This window comes from Podarcis vaucheri, assembly GCF_965113315.1.
Source record: "Podarcis vaucheri genome assembly, chromosome: 5".
Classification (NCBI taxonomy): domain Eukaryota; kingdom Metazoa; phylum Chordata; class Lepidosauria; order Squamata; family Lacertidae; genus Podarcis; species Podarcis vaucheri.
Window position 1 is genome coordinate 71,137,830 of NC_138763.1, and position 23,227 is coordinate 71,161,056.

General features: G+C 40.1%; 1 protein-coding gene across 1 annotated transcript in view; it reads left to right on the forward strand.

The window, feature by feature from the left end:
- The window catches only part of MICU1 (mitochondrial calcium uptake 1), a 145,229-nt gene that overhangs the window by 43,761 nt on the left and 78,241 nt on the right, over window positions 1-23,227 (forward strand). The window contains exons 3-5 of the mRNA XM_082222101.1: window positions 3,292-3,478; window positions 8,652-8,814; window positions 15,047-15,090. Coding sequence (XP_082078227.1) covers window positions 3,292-3,478; window positions 8,652-8,814; window positions 15,047-15,090 — 394 coding nt within the window. The remainder of the gene's footprint in view (window positions 1-3,291; window positions 3,479-8,651; window positions 8,815-15,046; window positions 15,091-23,227) is intronic.

Sequence of the window (23,227 nt, forward strand, 5' to 3'; positions counted from 1 at the left end):
GTAGAGATAGCCACATATGTGGAATTACTCTTTTAACAAACTCATTCAGATAAGCTTCCCTCCCCATCCCCGACACTCATATAATTGCCTAGATTCCTAAATAATTAATTTTCTTAAAATAAAGGTTCTCTCTTTTTGGTACTAACAGATGTGTGGACAAATTCATGCAGGCGATTGACTGCATTATGCTGCATATGTTTGCACTGAGGTCCTGTTCAGTAGGTCTTACTCCCAGGAAACTGGGTATGGGATTGCAGACTTAGGCTGCACATTCGGAACATGTTGGAATGTACTTCCAAGGAGATATGAATAGGATTTCACTGTAAATCTGGTTTTCCTATATCGCTTTGCCCAGCACCTTATGAGCCAATAACACTACTTCTCAGCAGAAGCTTCATAAATTTTTATGATTTACATTATTGTAGATGCTTTGCTGTTTTATCATTATAACCTAGGCGTATGTTAATTTGCATTCATAATGGTGACTTTGTTTAAAGGACGCTGGCAGCATTTCTCTACGATTTAATACTTCCCTAGTGTTCTGCAGAGTGCTTTAATTTATTACTGCTTTCAAGTCTGTCACATACACTACGTGTCAGAGGTTGATCAGCAGCTAGCATGAAGAGAAATGGGTGTGTGGGTTTTTCCTCTCCTGAAGCAGATGTCCTAGTTTCCCCCCGGTCTTAAATCTGTTTAAAATTCATATATTTGCAATGAGGAAATATGTGTGAAGAGCTGGACTTGAGAGGCCATCACTCCTGGGAGACAGTCTTGTTCTTCATGGCTTCCTTGTGATTTCTCAGACTGAGAGCGCATGATCCCTCTGTTGCATTTTAATGGAAACTGTGTGTGTGTGTGTGGATATGTGTACATCTATACCCTAAAAATCGGAGTTGATTCTAGGTCAGACTTGAAAATCTAGCAACTCGCAAATATTTGTGAAAATAGCACAGTATATTGAGGAATGTCTCTCCTATTTAAAATCCCTATGCCCATTTCTTACCTAGCCCTGTATTCTGCACCCATAAATGACTCTACCCATACAGTGGTGCCTCTGGATGTGAACGGGATCCGTTCCGGAGCCCCGTTCGCATCCTGAAGCGAACGCAACCCGCGCCTGCACTTTCACGGGTTGCGATTCGCCACATCTGCACATGCACATGATGTCATTTTGAGCGTCTACACATGCGCGAGCTATGAAACCCCGAAGTAACATGTTCCGTTACTTCTGGGTCTCCGCGGAGCGCAACCCGAAAACGCTCAACCCAAAGCTACTTTAACCCAAGGTATGACTGTATTCCCTTGCTATTGGTTGTCTATAGAGCTTCCTTCGAGAACACCAGTGTGGTACCAAAAGACTCGCTCTTCCCATGAAGGTTTGGCTTTAAGGCTTTAAGCCCCCTCTCCCCAAAACTAAACTTGAATTCACAAATTTTTGCTCCTTTATTTTTTCTTCTCCTCTTCTCCGCCCCATCCTACTTTCTGTTGAAATTTAGATTGCAAGCGCTTCTGGACAGGGATTTTCTTTCTTGCTCTTCTTACTCTACAAAGTGCCATGTTTATTTAGTGTAATAAATGTCCTTGTTTGCTCCCCCAAAATATAGAAAGTTGGAGTTTCACAGGCATACTCTTCAGCATAGACATCCATAGGATTGTGCTGCGAAATAACTTTGAGCGCTTAACTTTCCTCCTCCTGATGGTATCAGGAATTGCGTTTGCAAAGTAGAGACTCCCTGTGCCATGCATCTGGGTTCCAGTCTCATAGCTTATGGCCAAGGAGCTTCAGTTACCATTATGATCAATCCTTTGCACTACAAGTTCTGCGGCTTCATAAAGGAAAGGAATGCAGCCCAGTTCATCACTTGTTGGGGATCAAAAATAAATCAACAGAGCGGAGGCTGAGCAGGTTGTTTGTTGTGAACGCTGCAGTTCTGAAGGCAAAACCAATTTTTATGATCCTTCCTTTATTGCTTTAACTGCTTGTTTATTTTGGGGCAGAGAAGTTAAAAGAATTTTCGGGCTTGTGTGAGAAGCATTTTCTGATCAATATTTTTCTGGGGAGAAAGCACTAGTGCCCTCTCCCTTTCATCATACAGTAGAGCAGATGAGGAAGTATGAAATTCACTTAACAATGTGGACTCTGTCAATATTCTGGAAAAAACAGAATAAAGTAATTTTAGTACAGTTTAGTTACTTGGGTTCAGTGGAGTCGAGAAAGAGAGACACTGCGCTGCATTTCCCTTTAAAAAAATGATTTTTGAAAAATCTTGACTTGTACAATATACAGCATTCATCTATTTATTGTACAATATACACTGTCTGCTTTTCCCCTAGCAAAGGGTATGGTATTTGGAAACTCCAAGAAAAGGAGGCAAGAGAAAGTTTATTACATCTAGCAACCTAATTCCATCATTCCCATGGAAGTCACAGTCTGGAAAATGCCCATTTTGTAGGCAGTTATAAAATATTGTTTCAGTTGAATGAAAGAACTGCTCTGAAACTTATTCCACCACTTTTGAAGACATTCAGTGAGACTGTTGGATGCTGTTGAGATTATGCACCAGTATAATAGTCCCCGTTCACTGGGGTCAGTAGAATTGTGTTTTTTCAATCATCGTGCCAGGGAGTTTTAAACTTATAGTGAGGTTTATTTATTACTTCTGACCTTGGAAGTTTTGTATCTGCCATTTAAGGTATACGTGGTGAGTGGATATTGGGTGTAAAATCTTGGCATTGGGTGCTGTTGTTTTGGGGGGAAATCATTAGGTTGCTCGTTAAGAAGTGACTTTCCAGTGATTTTATTCAGTTGCTACATTGGACGCTGAGCCACTGCTTCATAAGCCATGATTTGTAAAGCCTTAGTTGAATGCCATGCTTCTCCGTTCTCCCACCGTGTACCTACTTTGGCATGGAGATCTAGGCCAAAGCTGGCATGGGAAGAGTGGTGGTCTGAGGAGCGCATAGCTGTAATACTTAGCTTTAGCTTTAAAAATCATGGTTTTTGAAGCCATAGACTATTGTCTGAATGCAATCCTTTAGTACTGGCACTGATCAGGTTATGATCTTTTAGGTCCACCTTGCACTAAGAAATCCTATTTAAGGGTTGCATGTCGGGCTAATAATCCTTAAATGCAGAAGATGTTTGTTGGGTACCTAGAACAAGGTTTTCTCTGCGGAAGGATCTAATTGCAAAGTTCATGTTGAATTTGTAGCTTTTCAAAAATACAATCTGACAGGCATTTTAAAAGATCAGACGTTCCTGCTTCACATTTCCTTCTTGTTTTCTCTCAGAGCCCATGCAGAAGCACCATCATCTGTGAAACATGACATAAGGGCAGAGCCTGGTGAGAAGATGAAGAACAGAGAAGAAGTAGTGAATGAAGGAAGTGATGATGGGAAAGCTGTTGAGTCAAGCGATGAAGATGCTCCAGTCGAAGAGAAGAAGAAGAAGCAGAGGTCTGGATTTCGGGACCGTAAGGTATGTATTCTTGTTGCACTGGAATATTCTGCATTAAACTGCAGTCAGTTATACCATCAAGAGGTGTGAAAATTGTTGCGGCCTTCAGTTGCTGAGGTGTGTGTAGAAATGCAAAGCAGGGATAGGAGATCTGTGGCCCTACAGATAGGGTACACCACAGCTCATTTCACGCTGGTCATACTGGCTGGGACTGATAGCAGGTTAGAAACCAACCACATCTGGAATGACACGGGTCTGCGTCTGTTCTGCATGTCTCTTCTTGCGACATTCTTAGGCAGTCATTAATAGAAAGCTTTATGTCCCATTTGTCTCACTACCAATTTGTTGGTGGTTTATACGATTCTGGATCAATAGAAAATGATGGCTGGGATTCAAAGAGCTTCTTTCGGACCTTGTTTGGGTGTAATTCTAATTAGTTTAGCATTTTTGTCTGAACCAGAGCTCGGGTGTGAGCTGGTGTTCCATTGGCCAAGAACTAATGGGTGTGTTTGTCTTTGAACGGAACATACTTCTGCCCAATTGTAAATAAACTGCAGTTAGGTTCTGTGTGGTGTGTTGCTGTTTGAGATACACATCCAAAGGCTCTTTGCTCTTTCATTTCATCCTAGGGGAGAATGTGTGCTTTGGATGTGTGCTTTTATCTATGCAGAAGAGCTTCTCGGGTGTCCTGGCATTCTTGGTAGGCTAATGAATTTATATGTGGAGCAATCGACAGCAAACTGTTTTATGATTGTGATATACCTAAAAAGGAGGGTTGCGGGGAGATAAAATCTGTTTTAAGCCTTAGGACTTGGAAACATTTCTGTCTTGATACCATTAAAGAAGGCAATTAAAAATGGCTGAGTAAATCAAAGCTGACACGCAAGGCATGTTGGAGTGCGACTCGGTAGTGAAGGAAGTGAGAATATAATAGTTCTTTTGTCTAATAAATCCTTGCGACTTGCTCATGTACGAATAACTCAGGGACTGACAACTTGTTGTGAACCACGTTTTTTGAGTCTTCGGAACACCAGGAGAAGGGAAAGGTGCAGATGTGAATGAGGGTTAATGACCAGTAAAAAGAAATATGAATGGTGTGAGGGGTAGTAATTCATTTGGGGGAAAATAGTTCTATACAGCAGTAGGACTTTTCTGTAGTGTCTGGGGAAAGTTATTAGCTCCTCCAAGTGTTACTGCCCTATGGGTTTTAATATGATGAGACTTCTCTTTTTTAGTTAAGGGAATTTGTCTCTGAGGAATCCTTTATTTTATTCTGTTTTGACAGTTGCCGGACTTTTGATTTCCATTTTGCTGAAATACAGTGATCAGAAATGGCTGGGTTTTTACAAATACTTAAAAATCAAAAACACTTTTGAAACATCCATGTTTCTCTGTTTTTATTTGCCAGAAGAGCAACCTTCCTAGCCAGTAAATCTGAGTAGCTAGAATTAGCTGGGGGAGTCTTCTCTCTTAATAAATTTTGGAGGTGAATTGTTGATACCTGATTTATTGGAATGACTGCATTTTGGTTAAAAATTCTGCATGAAGAAAGGAAATCTCAAGAAACTATACCAAATTGGTTTGATATGTTAAACATATCTCTCTTTCTCCCTCTCTCTCCACAATTCCCAGGATAAAGTCAATAAAACTGCAGTAGGGAGGGAAGTTTTTCTTTAGTTGGACTGCCCTGAATGACCATGGAGCTGTCTACAACATATTACTAAAATCATTAGTATGGTAAAAGGAACTAATAAACTTGTAGCTGGTGAGGCTGTAGTAAATTTTGAAGTGGAGGAGTTCATCATGGCAGTCTTATAGGGAACACCCCCAAATAATCCGTAGCCACAACAAAAGGAGAGCTCAAAAATGCAGACAGCTGTCTTGATCCATTATATACAGTATACTAAATGGGAGCAGTACATCGCATAATATTCATTTTACCAGTATCAACTGACAGTCAGAGAAAGAGCAGTATATACAGTCAAATAAATAAAATGGTTCCAGTGTTGTAAGTTAGGATTAAAGTAAGCCTTGAGTCTGAAAATGAGGAATATTTCTGGTCTGGGTGGTACAAATGGTGCTGATCTAACTGTTCCATTGATGTTGGAAGTCAAGGAGTCTATAGTCTGTCATGTTTTTCTCTTGATCGTGCTTATTTTTTAAGCTACCCTTTCTTCTCTGTGATTCTGTGATAAACTATTACTCTTGTTTTGATATTAAAATTGTAGCATGAATATATTTTAACAAGGTCTGCTTGTGCCTCTGGTGGCTTCTGTTGATTAAGCAACTGATTGTACGTTAACCTTTTTGGATTGTCTGAAAGAGCTGCAGATGCGGAAGGTACAAATACCCAAAGCCAAGTTTCTGTCCCTTTTTGTAGACTGAAATATCCCTTATGAGTTTGATCTTGTTTCAGGTTTATTTTTCAAGTGTTAAAATAGCACAACAGATGGTGGCTGTGCATTGTGCCCCTTCTGTTGGCCTCCGTGGTCCAGCGGAGTAGCCCACGGTCCCTTTATTTTGAAGTAACAGTTGTGCTCTCAGAGCACTGCCAAAAGGTGAGATGTTAGAGCATCTTTCTTTAACCCCGTTACCCATTAGAGCACTGCAGGAAGCTGCCAAATGAAAATAAATGTCAACTTATCTCTGCCATTACCGTGCAGCGTGGAACTTCAGATTGCTGGCACCCCTCTCTTGGCTTTGCGCATGGTCTTCCTAAAGATTCTGTGAGCCAAATGAAACATTTTTAAATGGGACAAGCTGTGTGGGTTTTAAGTTAGCAGCCATTTTTCTCTTCAAGCTCCTCAGCCTTTCAGAAGCCTTTTCCGCATGGTCTGCTATGGAACTCCAGTGGATTCTAGGGCACACAGTTGCACTAAAGGCAGATGTGGAGAACCGTTGGTTCTCTAGATATTGGTAAACTATGACTTTCATCATCCCTGGCCATGCTTGCTAGAACTGACGGGAGTTTTAGTTCAGCAACATCTATGGTTGCTTTTCCAGTAAAATGTATGCTGCATACTCATTGCTTTCCTTCTCATTTAGGTAATTGACAAAGATATCAGTTAAGTAATATTCAGGAAACACATTGGATGGGTTTCTGCTGTCCTCTTAGCTCTCGGGAATTTTTCATATTTATGATGATTATTATAATTTATTGCTTGTACCCCACCCTTCTGACTGCCACTCTGGGCAGCCTCCAACATACAGTGGTACCTCAGGTTAAGAACCTAATTCGTTCTGGAGGTCCGTTCTTAACCTGAAACTGTTCTTAACCTGAAGCACCACTTTAGCTAATGGGGCCTCCTGCTGCTGCCGTGCCACCAGAGCACAATTTCTGTTTTCATCCTGAAGCAAAGTTCTTAACCCAATGTAATATTTCTGGGTTAGCAGAGTCTGTAACCTGAAGCGTATGTAACCCAAGGTACCACTGTATATAAAAACATAATAAAACATTAAACCAATAAAAAAATAGGAAGCATCTCTATACAGGGCTGCCTTCAGGTGTCTTCTAAAGGTTATATAATCTCCTTGACATCTGATGGGAGGGTGTTCCACAGGGTAGGTGCCACTACCAAGAAGGCCCTCTGCCTGGTTCCCTGTAGCTTCACTTCTTGCTGTGAGGAAACCACCAGAAGGCCCTTGGTGCTGGATCTCAGTGTCCAGGCTGAACGATGGAGGTGGAGACACTCCTTCTGGTATACAAGAAGCCATTGTAGACAATAGTGTGTCACACTTAGACTGCAAGGATCTGGGATGAAGGTCCTGCTCTGCCACAATGTCCTTTTCCCTGTCCTATTTTTCAAAATTTAGCCAGGCTTAGATCCATGCTAAATTAAGATAAACAGCTGGAAGAGTTGTTAGCACTTGCTTCCTTTTTCAGTTGGTTTGTCTGACCTTAAGCTGCAGTTTATTAAGAATGCAAAAGATGGGAAGCTGATGTAAGCTGAACTTCAGGTGGTTTTGCTCTGCTGCTATGTGCCTTGAATTGAATTTCTTTAAAATATACTGTAGAGTATTGATTGAAGGTAGTTTTCTGATGACCTGTTTGCATAGTCACTCCCCTCCTCCCCACTTTCTATGAAACAGTCAAGCACTTTCATTCTGCTCCTAACCAGAGTTCTTAAAGCTAATGTGCAAATTCTGGTGGAGGTGGACATTTGAAAGTGAGAGCATTTTGAAAAATGGCCATTTGGTTGATTAAAGGCCTAATGTGGCAAAGTAATCATGTGTCTGCGTGGGGGATGTACCCCTTTCACATATGCCATGAATTTGATAAATGGCCTTAGGGAAAGCTGTTTGACTCAGTATAGGAACTGGGTAACAAAATCTGTTCTGTTATATATCAGACAGTCACCTTTTTTATTTTTTCCCCAACAATAGTTATAAAGTTTTTATCCCAGGCTGTGTACCTGAATTGGATTTGATTTTTTAAAAATATTTGACATTGTTTCTTATATTGCTGGTGATTTTTATTATTATATTGATTCAGAATATTTGCTGGGAAGCCATTCATAAATGGAATTAAATGAGTTATAAAGGGTGTGTGTGTGCAAGGACCACAACATTTAATGTTCAAAATGCAACATTTTAATAACTAGTTCTGACCGTTCAGTCACACTCTAGCATGGGTGTGAACCTGCAACCTGTCCCAGACATTGTGGTCATCAGGAAGAGGGAGCAAGTTTAGCCCCCAATATGTTTCCCATATAAGTGGATGATTTCCATATCATGTATATGTGCCATGTGTCCCCATTATTTAGACATGCACAGCCTTCTCAACACCCCTTGCCTGTCACAATGGCAGTTTTGCTAGTTATTATTAAATGCCACACTACTGGAACAGCTGCAAATACTTTTTACTGATGTACACTATATGGACTTGTTGAATGAATGATTTTGGTCACAGACCAATACAGACTTGTTGAAATTATCATGCTTGAGGGCTTAGAATAGACTATAGTGATAAAGGACCCAAAGAAAAGTGAAGAACCAAAGTGTTTGGTTGGGTTGATATTTAACAATAACTCTGCCCATCACGAAATCATTCCCTTTTCTATATGTAGCACAGTAAGTTGTTTTATTAGTTAGCATTTTGCAGGGGTTGTACATGGAATTACCTACACTTGTCAAAGAAAATATTTGTGCTGTTTGAATGGGGGGGATCTGATGTTCTCTTTCTCGATATTTTTAGGTAATGGAGTATGAAAACAGGATCCGAGCGTACTCAACTCCAGATAAAATCTTTCGATATTTTGCAACCTTGAAAGTAATAAGTGAACATGGAGAATCAGAAGTATTTATGACCCCACAAGATTTTGTGAGATCTATAACTCCAAATGAAAAGCAACCAGAAAGTAAGTGATCTTGTATATTATGATAGCAAGTATATGTGATTATGCAGAAGTGAATTCTTTGTTATTGTAATCTGTTTAAAAGGTTGATTGGCTTATTTAATTTGTCAACTATCAATAGCTATAAATTCCTATGTAGAGATATTGGCTCTGGCTATTTCTTTCTGAAATGAGGCTCAGGGATGATGATTTAATTTTCAACTTCTTTGGTTGCCTCTTAGGTACGGTAGGGCCTCCCCCCAGTGTTGGGTGCCGTTGAGGGGGCAACTTAATTGCAGGGAATACTGAAAAGTTGCAGTAGCAGAAACAAATTTCTCCCCTGAAGACAGAGCTTGGAGTAGATGGAAATAGAAGCTAATTATGCAGCCTTTCAACTCATAATTTTGCTTTTAGCTTAAGGCTACCATGAAATATAAGTGGATGCTTCCCTGTCATAGAGGAAGTTGTTGGGAGGGGGAAATCTAAATTTATGAAAACTGTGGCACATCACTAATCTCTAGGCTGCGCAGGTGACAAAAACATCTTAGAATTTGCCCTTCCAAAAACAAATTAAAGGAAAAAACAAGAAGCATTCTCCAGTGGCTATTATAGAACAAGTTCATGAGATCGTGTTGCAAAGAGAAAAGTATTTTGAGACTCTTCATACAGTTTTATGTAGACCTAAAAGATGCAAATCTTCAAAGAGCTTCACATATTTTATCTGGGGGTTTTTAAAACACATACCAGCATCCCTGTAAGCTAGGCCAGTAATGTTATCCTCAAATGGCAGATGGGGAGAGAGCAGAGGCTGAAAGGGGTGGACTTACATAAGACCCACTGGAGGTTGCACTCAGGAACTTCTATACAGTATAGTTCAAGTCCCTTAGCCACTACATTATATCTGCTCCACATGGATAACATGGAGGTGCACTCCAGGAACCCCCCCCCCCCCGTCTACATTTTGCTCAGACTTCAAGTGCTGACAATTTCTCTCAGCTGAGAAGTTCTCTCTCTCTCCCAAATCAGGATGGTTAAATGAGGTTTGTGAGATTCTTGGCTTTGCTTGTGTGGAGCTAATTGGCCCTTGAAATACTTTGCTGGTGCAACCCATATTGAAATGTACAGACATTAGCCGTTTTGTTTCGAGACAGTGCAATTGCTCCAGACATATGGTTAGAGCTAAGTTATTACAGAATAACGACAGGCTTTACTGAGAGAAAATGTGAGGGAGCAGGTATTAGGAGGGAAGGGATGCTTATGGGAAGTAATTAAGATCTGAGAGGGGCTCTTTACTATGTAAAACACAGGTTGTTAGTGACCTGGGGTTACTGTCTGATGGATTTTGAATAACTCTTGTGAAAGGATCATTGCCAAGTAGTTTCTCTGAAACCTCCTGTATACCTCTTGATCTCTACTTAAGCATTCCTAAGGAGAAGCCAGTAAATTGAAATATCTGACCCAACTGCTGTCATATTTTTTTAAGCTTATGAAAGTGCAGTGTGTTAGTAATGCATTTTGATTCACTGTAGACTACAGTAGTTTTGTTTAGTATTCTTTATGTGAACTATGCACATTCCCTAAAGACTATATATCTTGGGCAGAAGTAACTGTTTTAAAAATAAACATTCTTTAGAACTTGTTTGATGGCAGAATACAGAAATTTAATTTCCGTGGTACTAGGTATATGAAGTATTTTATGATACTCAGTTATTCATCCTTCTAATTACCCTGTTGGTTAAGTGTCATATCGAAGACCCTACAATATCCAAACAAATGCCTTTAGGCTGCAGTGCTATCCACTCTTACCTGGAAGGAAGGCTTATGAGACATAATGGATCTGTCTTCCATGTAGATATGTGTAGGATTGTCCTGTAAAGGTGGGTTTCAGGAGTAAAGCAAGACCCGTGGCCTTGTGCAGAGGCAGTCCTATGTAGATATGAAGCCAGTTTGGTATAGCTGCTAGAGTGTTGAACCTGGGAGGCCAAGGTTCAAATCCTACTCGGTATTGCAGCTGACTGGGGTGACCTTGGGCAAGTTACCGTCTCTCAGCCAAACCTACCTGACAGAGTTGTTGGAAAGTTAAAATAGAACATGGGGTGAACCATGTGTACCATCTCAAAGAAACTGGGATATAAATATAATTTTAAAAGCGGCAGATAAGTCATTTGAGGGCGCAAGAGACCTTTGCACAAATGTGGACTGGACAAGCAAAAGTCAAATTTAGGGGTGTCTTGGTCCCTAGGCGGTGAGTTATGAGGCCATGGAAGGGGTTGAAGGTAAGGAGAAGAAGCTCATGTAGGTTCTGGGCACATACATGAAGCCAAGCTAAGGGTTTTAAGAAATGGCATTGCTGCTTAAAATGACAAGAGGGCACTTTTTGTCCCTCATGTGCTATAAAAAGCATTCCATATTAAAATTTGTTTTTCTGTTAAAAGATTTAGACAAATCTAGTGGTAGGGCAGGACTATCAGCAGCAATTATTCATAATAGGTAAATGGCATTTTGCTGTACAGAGGGAATATATTTATGAATACCAGATGCTGGGAACATGACATCTGGGAAAGTCTTTTGCCATACCACGTGAGTACCACGTGAGGTGGACCACTGTTAAAACAAAATTCAGGACTACGTGGGCCTAGTTTATCGGTGACTCATGTGCTCACAAGAGCATCATCAAACAAACCTTATTTTCCATGATGCTTTTGGAACAAACCCCAAATTCCAATATCCTACTAAGCCTAAGCATGTGTGACTGAAATAACCACAAATTCTTCTCAGTTTCCCTCTCCTTCTTTTGTCTCCATTTTGTCTGGGTTTTTTTAATTATAAGCTGCTTGGGATAGAAACTTGTTCTTCTTTGCAAAATGCATAGAGTGCATTGTATAAAATAGCAATAAACTTAGCACAAATTCTTTAGACCCTATCAAGCCATAACCCATTGATTTCAGTGGGAGAGATTCAAGCAGGTGCTTAACTCTCCCATTCAACTTAAATTACCATTAAAGGAGTGTGCTTTGGGATCGTTCTTCAGCACAGCATCCACAAATCGAATGTACTGCTTGACAGTCTTATAACTTTTTTCCTCAGCTTATGAAGCTGATGACAGTGGAGATTTTATTGCCTTGGCTTAGGAGAGTCTCAGAGATCTTCTGAGTTGATTAATAACTCTGTTTCCTGCACTATGACCATTATGAACTTCAGAATATATGGGAAGCATTTTATCATGTTTACTCATAAACATGTGGCAGTGATATATATCTGCCTTGCTGATCAACGGCTGCTGGTTTCCCCTTCTCTCCCTGTTCCCCACATCTTGCCAGTCTTGAGTAATAAGACGACAATGTCATTATTTAAAATTCCATCTGGAATTCTTTTTGTATATATGTATATAGAAATAAAAGAAATAAAATACAAATAGACTGAATATGCATGCCTGTGGTTGGTTACCAGTTCTGGCTTGGGTGGTAATCTTCACCATGTCTATTCAAAAGTAGTCCAGTTGAATTCAATAGTGCTTACTCCCAGGTGTTAAGATTGCAGCCCTAGATGTTACCATAATATGCCAGTTTGGAAGCTAAACACATAATGGAGAAATGATTGAGTTAGCACCGAATTGGTGCTGCATACACACATGGCTCATGCATGGTGGTGGAGCATAATAATAATAATAATAATAATTTTATTATTTATACCCCACCCATCTGGCTGGGTTTCCCCCAGCCGTTATTTGTTCAACCATTTCAGCAAAACTACCACTGGGTTCTGCTGCCTTAAGATCTGGTGTATTATTTCTAAAACATCTACCAAGATCTTTCAACTGGAAGACATATCCACCATGAATGTAAGAGTCCTCCATAGCCATTCTGTAGGTATCATTCTGAGGTCTTTTTATGATTTAATGGCTATGATTAATCATCTTATACTGCCATGTGTTTGAATTTAAACTTCATGAAAATCATTCTATATTTCAAGAATATATTCCCATTTTTTTGTTTAAATGTGTAAAAGTTGGCCATCAAAAAACTTAATTGGCATCCCTTGTCTTTCTAATAGTGTAGTAGATTGCATTTTAGACATTTTAGTGCTTAATTGGGCATTAGCAAGCATCTTGCCAAATATGGCTGTTCCATATGAGTCCTATCTTCTCTCTTAGCTATGAATAATGAAATGTCTGATTTTGTAGGCAATGGTGATAACACAGAACAAAATATGCAGGGTGGTAATCTATCTTCTCATATGCTGAGAATCAAATTATTCTAAGTATACAGATCATATTCTTCCCACATAACAAACAGACCAGGTTGTTGGTTTGAATTGAAATTCTTAACATGCATTTTTGTCTCAAACATAGCTGGTTCTACATTCTGTTTTTCTCAGTTGGAGTGTATTTGCTCAGTGGATTAGTTTATCCTCACTGAATTGTTTTCTCTCTTCCCTTCCTGGACCTTATTAAAGTTTCCAATGTTGCAGAGGTCCCATGCTGTTTATACCATATCAAGTCTTAAATCAGTCAATAACTATTTATGTGAGTTAAGTTTATAGTAATATAACTTATTCATAAACTACTTCTTCCACAGTATCTCAGAATCAATCCTTGCTGCTTCTTCCTCCCATACAAAATCTGCTAACATTTAGGGTTGTACTAAACACGATGTAATATAGTAAAGAGGAATAGCAATTTAGGAGCCGTCAGTTTCTTAACAGTGCTCTGTGCCCTTTGGAACTCACTGCCTATTGAGATCCAGCAGGCGCCTTCACTGTATTCTGTCTAGGCAAGCCTACGCAGATGCTTAGAAAGTTGAAGTAATTTTAATCTATTTTAATATTTTAACTTTTGTATAGTTTTATCTTTTTGTAAACTGCTTTGAGGCATTTTTTCCCCAATCAAGCAGTGTATAAATTTCATCAAACAAACAAACAAACAAAGGCAATGTCAAACTTTCCAATCATTTAAAGTCTTTCATCTCTCTTCCTCTGATTACTGGTTCATAATTCAATGTTAATAACTACCTGTGATTTTCTAGTATGAGAGATTCTCAAATACCTCATCATATTTTGTTGTTCAAAGCTTTCTGTCCTGGCTTCTAGCTTTAATTAGGGTTGAACCGTAATAGAAACAATTGATTCATTCTGGGATTCAGCTGAAATTTGTATGTGTTTAAGCAAGTTTTTCACCCTTAAATCTGACGGATGAAGTCATTTGCCCACCCTTCTGCGTAACAAAACACCTGGAACCACTGACAATCCATTGCAGAGTTTACTCTGCTTATGGAAGGCTCTTTTACATCTGACGCTCGACTGTTGATTGGAAAAGGTAAAATTACATCCTAAGATGATGTGGACCCTCTTGCGCAAGCAGAACAGCTTCAAGCAAAAGCACGAGAGTGGCTTATATTGCCTACATATTACAGCACTGCTTAAACACATGCAAAAGCTCTTTTGCCAGCATTTACAAAATAGTTCCGGCTGCTATTTTTCTTCCTGGTTCTGAGGTTCCAGTTCATTGCATCTTGATTGCAGTGATGGAGGAAATGGCGTGCCTGGCTTCTTCCTCAATTTAGCTACCGCAAGTAGAACGCTGGTATAATGGATTGAGTCCGTGCTGGAAGCTTCAAAGCTGCAAATGGTGAATATAACCCATTTGGTCTTGCGCCCCCACAGCACACCATTTTGTGTGCGCTGTATTTCATGGTGGCAAATGGCAGGTTACTGCAACATTTCTAGTACCTTTATCTACTGCTGCACCTGCTCCTTAGTTTCATCTCCTTCTGTAAGATTAACTATTGATTACTGTCTTCTCCCTTCAGCATCTTTCAAATTTACCTTTTCTACCCACTTAGTTTGGAGCTCATAGACCATCGTTTGCTTTCAGCTTGTATGAAATGAATGTTACTTAAAGTTTGATGGCAATTTTGAAATCTGTTAATGGCATCTGTTGCTTAAGGCAGTATAAATATTGAAGGACAGAGGTTAATGTATAAGGTAGTAGAGAAGGGTAGAGAAATAACTTGTGTATTCTGTTCTAAGAGAAGCAAGGTGTGGCACCACCATTATGTCTTGATATAGCTATAGCTACTATTCCCCAGATCTGTACACATTTCATAAGATATAAAATGAAGCTACTATTAAGCTGAGCTTTCCTGTACTTTCTATGTTTTGGTTGGTTAGAGCTTAATGTGTTTGAACCATGTGAATATATTTCATAACATTCAATCCACGCTACATAAAACCTTTGCTTTTCTCTTGTTTCTTTTAGACCTCGGACTTGATCAGTATGTGGTGAAACGCTATGATGGGAAGGTGAGATTCTTAAACTTGTGGGTGCATGCTAATTACCATTTTAGCTACTAAGGAAATGTTTGTTTTCTCCTCTCTGCCTGTGAAACTGTCTAGCAGTAAGCAAAGCTGTGTTAATTTTGGAGGTGATTATAGCAGGGAATTTTTATGGGCCACCACGGAGAAGGGGACTAAATTTGAGATTCGAAACAGCCTCTCTTGGCCCGGCTTGCGCAGCACCAAGAATGTAGAACCATATGTAACAATAAAAAACAGAGCTCTTCCCATAGGCATCTAGCTGGATGCTGTGGGAACAAAACGCTGGTCTAGGTGGATCTTTGATCTGATTTAGCACGGTTAATTTTAATACTTAGCTGCAGCTTCCAAAGTATAGTTGTGGCCTTTCCTTTCTCATTCGGGATAATTTCACCTGAGTGGTGTTCTTTTCACCTGTGATAGAAATTCAGTGTGTGAAATCCTTATGTCTCATAAAAATCAAAATGGGTGTTGGATGCAAGTCAGCTTGCGCTGGAGGTTGATGCATCTACATGGGGAAAGAGAAAGGAACCTCCAAGCTTCTTAGACTGCCCTTTTACCTGTGCTGCCCTTCCTTCAGGCTAGACGGATACTCTTGCAGTTGCTGACCTCATTTTCCCCTTCCTCCTCACCTTGGGAGAGCAGACATCCTTTGTGTCTCCACTGCTGACACACAAGAGCAAGCACAGCTTGTTGCATTCTCCATCTTAGTTAGAACTAGGATCTTTCCTCTCAAATCATGTATTTCCTGCAGGAAACATAGCTTTGTTCGCACTGTTATATCTAAGGTAAAACATGTTCCTCCCACAGTGATTCCGTGTTAAATTGAACTTTTAAACTCCAAATACCATCAATGGGAAGGTGGAATTCCCCTCCCCGAGTTCTTTTTAACTTCTTTCACTGTATATATAAGAAAGAGATGCAGAATTCCAAAGCTGCATTTGCCTCCTTGTCCCTCCTGCCCTTTAGTTCATTGAGCAGCACTCTCAGGCAAAGACAAATTTGCTTACTGCTTTCCTGCTTTGTCTCATTCCTGGGCTGACCTATAATGAAGTGCACAGTTGCTGCTGTGCTTATAAGAGCTGACATCCAGAATACAGCTTTGGCCGCTCCCCCTTCCTTTCTTCGGAGGCAGGCCCGCTCTGCTCAGTCTGGAGGTGGAGTGCCATTCCCACCAGCCTGCCTCCGGAGGGGAGGGGAACCATCTTTCTCCGCCAAGCTGTGCAGCCGTAGGGTGTGGAACTGGTCTCTTCCTTCCCGTCCCACTCTGCTCATTGCACACATGGGATGGTGTCACCATCTGCCTCTGCTCCTGGCCAGCTGAAGGGGAGGATGGACTCTTTTTGACTTGGCAATAGTAACTGTGGCTTGGACTGAGCTGCTCTCAGTTTAAGCTGCTGTCGGGCACAGCAGTGATGGCAGGAATATGGGTGGGCCTGGAGAATAGGGCATTAATCCTCTCTGCATGGCCATACACCTTAATTTGTATAGCCTTCTATTTCTTGGTTGTCCTGGAATGTGATCAAGACTTTGTTTATGACTATTGAATGCAATAGTCTACCCTGCTGCTTATAGTGTTGCGGACAAGGATATGCCTGAAGGCAAGTTGGCTAATTGACATTGCAATAATATACACTAAGCATATTTTCTTGCCCCTGTGGACTGGCTGTTCTGAAATTTCAGATCTTGCTACAGATCTGTTTTTATTTATGTGCATATATATAATGCCGCCAATCCTACTGAATCTATCCAGATAATCTGAATTTGTGCTGCATAATTGTTTCAGCTCTTTTTGATGACCTTTTTTTGTGACAAGTGTGCTCTGTCAGGTGGTTCTTTGCATATTTATTTACCACACCGTTGACAGAAAATTTGAACTGTTAAGGACGTAATCTGTGAGAAATTTCATTGGGCTGCTTAAAAGAACATATTTTTCCATAATGGAATATACAGTGGGCATTTGCTCTCCCTCTCTCAGTCAAGTTCCAGACGTCTTTGTCTGCTGTTTGCTTCAGCAAATTGTCCTGATTGATTTAGGGTGGCTTCTTGGGCATGGAAAACCCAAATCCGGAATGCATTAGTTGCGAGCCGTGCATGTCAATATGTACGAAACTGCTGCTTTTGCCTTTACAATATACAGCAGCTTGAAAAGGACCAGCAGTCGACATACTGCTTCCATAGCTCAGTGTACATGAAACGCTGAGCATGAGTGTGCTGGCTCTTAGAGAAGAGATCGTGGGCACTTCATTCCTTCTCAGTTCTTGCTGCTGCTTTTGTGAGCTAAGGCATGGTTTGACTTCAGCATGTCTCCTAAACCCAGACTTACGGTTTGCCTTACTCCAAACAAGGCACCAGCTGTAACCCAAGAATAAACCGTGCTTACAGTTGGTGGCTTGTTTGGAAGGAGATGAACCTCAAGCATGGACAACACACTGAGGCACACCATGGCTTAGCTCACTTCAGTGGAGCGCCAGGATTGAGGAGGAGCAAAGCACCTGCAATCTGTCCGGGAACCCTGCACGCTCATGGTTTGGCTTATATGTGAACTAGGACATTCTATCTTCCAGGAAGAAGTATCGATTGACAAAAAATGTGCCTGTGCCCTTTACAGTCCACTTCAAGTTCAGCTGTTAGCGCTCATTCCTACAGGAGGACGTGGACAGCTGCCTGTGATATATTTGGATCTCAGATTTTAACCTGGGGTTAGCCATTAATTTTTAACTGCAGCGGTTAATTGGTTTGTGCCTCCGGCCTAATACAGATGTTACCCATCAGGGAAGACTCATCTCTTTTTAAGCATAAGAAAATATATTGTTAAGGGTTTGTGCTTGCAATATGAGGATGCTGTGGGCTCTTCCAAACATTGTTTTATATCTGTGAGCAGCCTCCCTTCTACCACTTCCCAGCTCTTTGTGGCATATTGCTTTTGTTGGCATAAACTGATGGAATTATGGAAGTCTTTCTTTCTCTTTCCCTTTATTTTAGTAACTACTAATTTTAATTTTTATTATGTTTTGGCAGGTAACTCCTAAATCTCACTGACCTTTTGTGCCTCCTTTTATTTCTTGGTTCTAAGGTGTGCAGCAGTATCTTGTTCCTGAGACATGAATTGGGTTTTTTTCTTTATTTGTTTTATTCTGTGGTTCCTCTAACGATGTACAGTTTGTAATTATTTTGTTTTTGTTTTTTGTTTTTGTTTCTGTAACCAAACCTTTGCTCATTTTCTTCCCTTTCTTCCTAACCTTTCCCCCTCTCATCAGGATTTTTGGCAGGTACTGACTTGTCAGCATGTGCTTCAACCAATTTGTGCTTCAGATCTCATATGTGCACCTCCTTTTAAAAGGGACAGTATATATTTCTTATTTCCCCCATTACCTTAAAAAGACTCTTGGCTTTCATAATTTGAAATCTAAAAAGGCTTTGTATTTTTAAATGTGGAGACTTAACTTTTCCCAACAAAAGTTGTCGCAAGAGTTCAGTATTGAGTCATTTCAACGCAGAATTACTTAACGTTTGTTAAACCAACTAGATGCTACATTAAATTTCTTCTCCTTTTTGTGATCATTTTTTACTGAGCAGCAATGGTTGATTTTTCCATTTTGGTTTAATAAAATCAAACAATTATCTTTCTATTCATAAGAGTGAGGCAAATCTGCTTTTCACAAATATTTAATTTATATTTTGTGTGAATGGGAGATATTGGCCTATGGGCATATTTACTTTAAAATTCCAAATTTTATGCGTAAACTAATTCTCACCACATATCCCTGTACTTTGAAGCTATCTTAATCTATCTGCCACAAACTACTTGAAGATGGAACAGGTGGCTGAATTCCTTTCAACATAACTGAGTGATAGAGGATCAGCTTACATTATCAGTTTCCTTGAGATAGCTACCTCTGATTTGTGTCACGAGAGAGTCAACCATGCCTTCCAAAACGAGGTGTGTTTGGGCTGAGCTAGACATGATAATCACTTTGTTAGCATGCATCGGTAGCCATAACTATGATTAGGAAAATTAGCTTCTGTATGAGAAGTACACAGTTCAAGCACTCTCCCATTTTGTTCCTCCCCTCCTAGGGCAGGGAAGGGATTCACATTTCTCGCAAACCCACATATTGCATATTGGTTTATACCAGGCTTTACCAATCTAGTGCTCTCTGGTTGTGTAGGATTACAACTACCATCCACCCCAGTCAGCATGGTCATTAGCTGGGGCTAATGATGGTCCAAAATTGATGTTTGAGGAAGGCTAATTTGTGGTCAATGTTACATGCAAAAGTGTCAAATACATCTTAGAAATTTAATGTGCAGTTTTTTGTTTAAAAAAACCACAAAATTATGTGTGTCATAATGCAGAGCAAATTGGGAAGGGGAATTTTATGCTTTCTTCCTCTGCTGTGGTCCTGCAGAAAATCCCTTCTGAAGCTGGTATTGAACTAGTGCCAATGGGGGACTTTCTCCCATTGCAGATAAATTCTGTTTGCCTGTGATCTCAAAAACAACCAGCCCTCCCAATTTATACAATTTGCATTTTTAAAAACAACCTGCAAATAAATGCAAGGATGCATTCAGTATAACCCTAAATTTGCTCTTCTTTTATCCCATGGTAGGATCCCAAAGTCCTGTGTTCCCACGTCATCTCAGGAATCACACCCACACAATTTCACTAACGCTAGCAGCCGTGGAATCACATGGATGAGGCTGATAGTGGGGCCCTTTCCCTCCTGGCTAGGTGGTGATCAAGAGAGACTGAGCTATGTGCATTCTGAAAGGTAGCGCACTGCATGAATGAGGAGTGAGCTAATCAGATATATTGATTTACCTATTTTGTATAACTTATTCCGTGTAATCAATAGTGTAGAAACTTTTCAAGGACGGGTCTCCCTTAGGTAAATAGAGTGTTAAAGCCTGTCTGGCTGCAGTTAATACTTCAGCTTATTAAAATGCATTCCCTGTGCTTCTCACCTCATGATTTTAACTGAAAGGTACTGAGGGAACTGAGGAAAAAAGCAGGATAATGACAAAAATATGCTTCTAATTAAATGTAGTGATCATTTTATAAAGCTTTCCAACTCTTACATTTGCTGATGTTTATGCCTGGAATGCACTTCTAATGCCTTGGGGGATTTTTCAAGTGAGAAGTGTCCGGCATGCTGATGAATTCTCTTAAATAAGGCTGCACAGATTCAAATTGAAGCAGAACTGTGTTGAGTTGCCTCTCTTGACAAGCATGTGTATTCTTGAGGAAGCTGTGACAGAACATTCCCCTGAGGAACTTCTTTCTTTAATATGAAGGATTATGCTCTAAGCAAATAGGGCATTACCTCCGCAGCACTTGAAGACTTTTGGAAGTCTGTTATGAGAGGCTCTTTCGCTCACTGACATCTGAACATCTGTACTGACAAGCGCTGAATTGCAATTAGAAATGCAATCAGAAAGTGAAAGTTTGGTCCAAATGAGAACAAAAAGGAAAGCAAACTTTGACAGAAAGGCTGTAAGGCTGTTCACCTTGCTAAAAACATAAAGGCCAACAACATTTATTTTAATATGCGTTATTAGCAGGAGACCAGCTAGGAAGGTAATTGGGTGTTTGGATGACAAGGAAGTCAAAGGTATGCTAAAGGAAGATGAGGAGATAGCAGAGAAGCTGAATGAATTATCTGCATCTTCCATCACAGCGGAAGATATAAGGCATATCTCTGTGTCTAAACTAACTTCCCCAGGAAGGGCTTCTGAGGAACTGAGGCAAATAGTGATGACAAGGAACTAAGCTTGCCTTACTGACAAAATAAAAAGCTGGCAAATCTGGGTCTGAGTGGATTCTACTCAAGAGTTCTTAAAAGAGTTCTTCAAGTGTGAAATGGCCAGTCCTCTAACAAAACTATGTCACATCCCCCTAAGATCAGTCCCTGAAGACTGGAAACTAGTCGATGTAATATTGATTTTTAAATAGGCACCCAGGAGATTACAGGCTGGTTAGCGTAGCATCTGTTCCAGGGAAGTTTAGGAAAAACATTATTAAAGAGTGGAGTACCAAGTGTCTAGAAGAACAAGTCTTGTTGAAGTAGAACTAGTTTGGCTTCTGCAAGGGTGAGTTCTATCACACTGCACTCAGTTTGCTGGCGATCTGGTCCAGCCATGGCCCCCTAGGCAAATAGAGAATGCACACCAAAGCACAGCAGCTGTGGCAGCCTGACATGATAAATTTGGTAGCCTCTCCAGTGAAATGGTACAGGGCTATCTTCCACGTTGGAATGAAGCACTGAAGGCGGCTAGTTTGCTTACCTATTCAGTGGTACCTTGGTTTACAACCATAATCCATTCCGGAGGTCCGTTTGTAAACCCAAACAGGTTGTAACCCAAGGCGCGCTTTTGTCAATGGGGCCTCAAAAAAAATTTTTTTGTAATCCCCCCCCCCCAAAGAGGGGGTTGTAATCCTGAAAAAGGCTGCAAACCGGGACACGCACTTCCGGGTTTGACGTGTTTGTAATCCAAAATGTACGCAAACCAAGACGTATGCAAACCAAGGTATCACTGTATTGATTAAATTATAATTTTGCTGAGAATGCTCAAAGCTCAGTGACACTTCTGCCATTCACCTTCCAGTCTCTGACACGTAAAAATACGTTAAGAAACCAAATGTCTTTTTTCCGCATGGATTTTTGTTTTACAAGCACTTTAGATTTACAACTGTATCCAGCATTGTGAGCAGATATATTATGAAAGAATGAACTATGGCGATATGATGGTGTGAGAAATAGTTTGTTTGAACGGAAGTGCAAGAACCATTTGCGAATGCTCAGAGAGACCGGTAATGGGGAATGCAAAATAGATTCTGTCCTTTTTAAAGAGGCTCTTCTCGCTTTCTTTGCAAGGGTTCTGCCCTTGCATGCTCGGTTCCTGCTGCCTGTGAAAGGGGTCTTGGGACATTGGTGTCTTGTTTTGTTTTTCCTCTTGACTGTAGAATGCTAGTCTTGCATTTCAGGTGCAGCTTTTTTAAAAATAAGAATAATGGTGATGGATATTTATTCTGTTGCTGTAAGGGTGGGTACATGTCCATTTCTCTTTCTAGCCTCTGAAGACCACCAGTTAAAGTTCTGCTTTAACCCTTTAACGAACTCAATTTTTAAAGGGAAAGGTAGATTAGGGTTCTGATACCTTTAGAAATAGTTTTGTTGTTCCAGTGGGATAAGCAAATCCCTCTGGCTTAAAATGATCAATATTCACATTTTGGGGGGATTGTTCCAGTTTTTTGACTTGCATTGGGCCGTTGCTTTACTAGTAATTTTTATCAGTGAAGAAAGGGCTTCAAAAGCTGTGATACTTCATATGAAGGTTTGTCTCTCCTAAATAATTTTACAGCTAAAGTAAAGCACAACTTGATCCAAATACCATGTGCTCCCACCCTGCTCAATATTTTTTTAGTTTGGACTTATTGTTGCTATGGGTAGAAATTTGGGATAGGGAAGATGTCATCTGACCTTGGCATCTGAGATTCACTAGAGATTCAGTTACTGCGTCATGCTCCTCTCTAGCTGTATTTAGCAGCAGAGACTCTGCCTTGGGATTTCTTATTTCTTAAAATTAGATGCAAGGATCCATTGCCTGATGTGGTGAGTCGGCTGTGGATCTCTCCAAATTAAATATCTTGGTCACGGATCATTGGAATTCTTTCTTTTTAAAAAAATGTTGTGTAATTACATAGGAATTCCTTAAGAGCTGCTTTTAGTAAGAGCTGTCCTATATCTGAGTAGTATTTTTAAATGAGTGTGAATTTACTTATTTGGTCTACTTTTTTAATCCTGCTTGCCCAAAAAACATCAAGGCTGAGTTCACTAATTAAAACCTCAAAATTACACCATAAAACAGCAAATGCAATCTTAGAAAAATAACAGCAACAATCTGATACAAGTTCTCTTTTAGAATTAAAAACTTCTACAAAAGAAGCATGTATACATTAAGCTAAACCCAAATGCTACCAGAATATGCAGTGTCTGCTTGCATTTTTGAAAAACCAACAAGCTCCTTAAGTAACTTCTTAAAATAACCCTGGGGCCTCCAGCTGTTTTTAACACATTTGAAACAACTTTAAATACACATAGATTACTATGAATAGAGAATT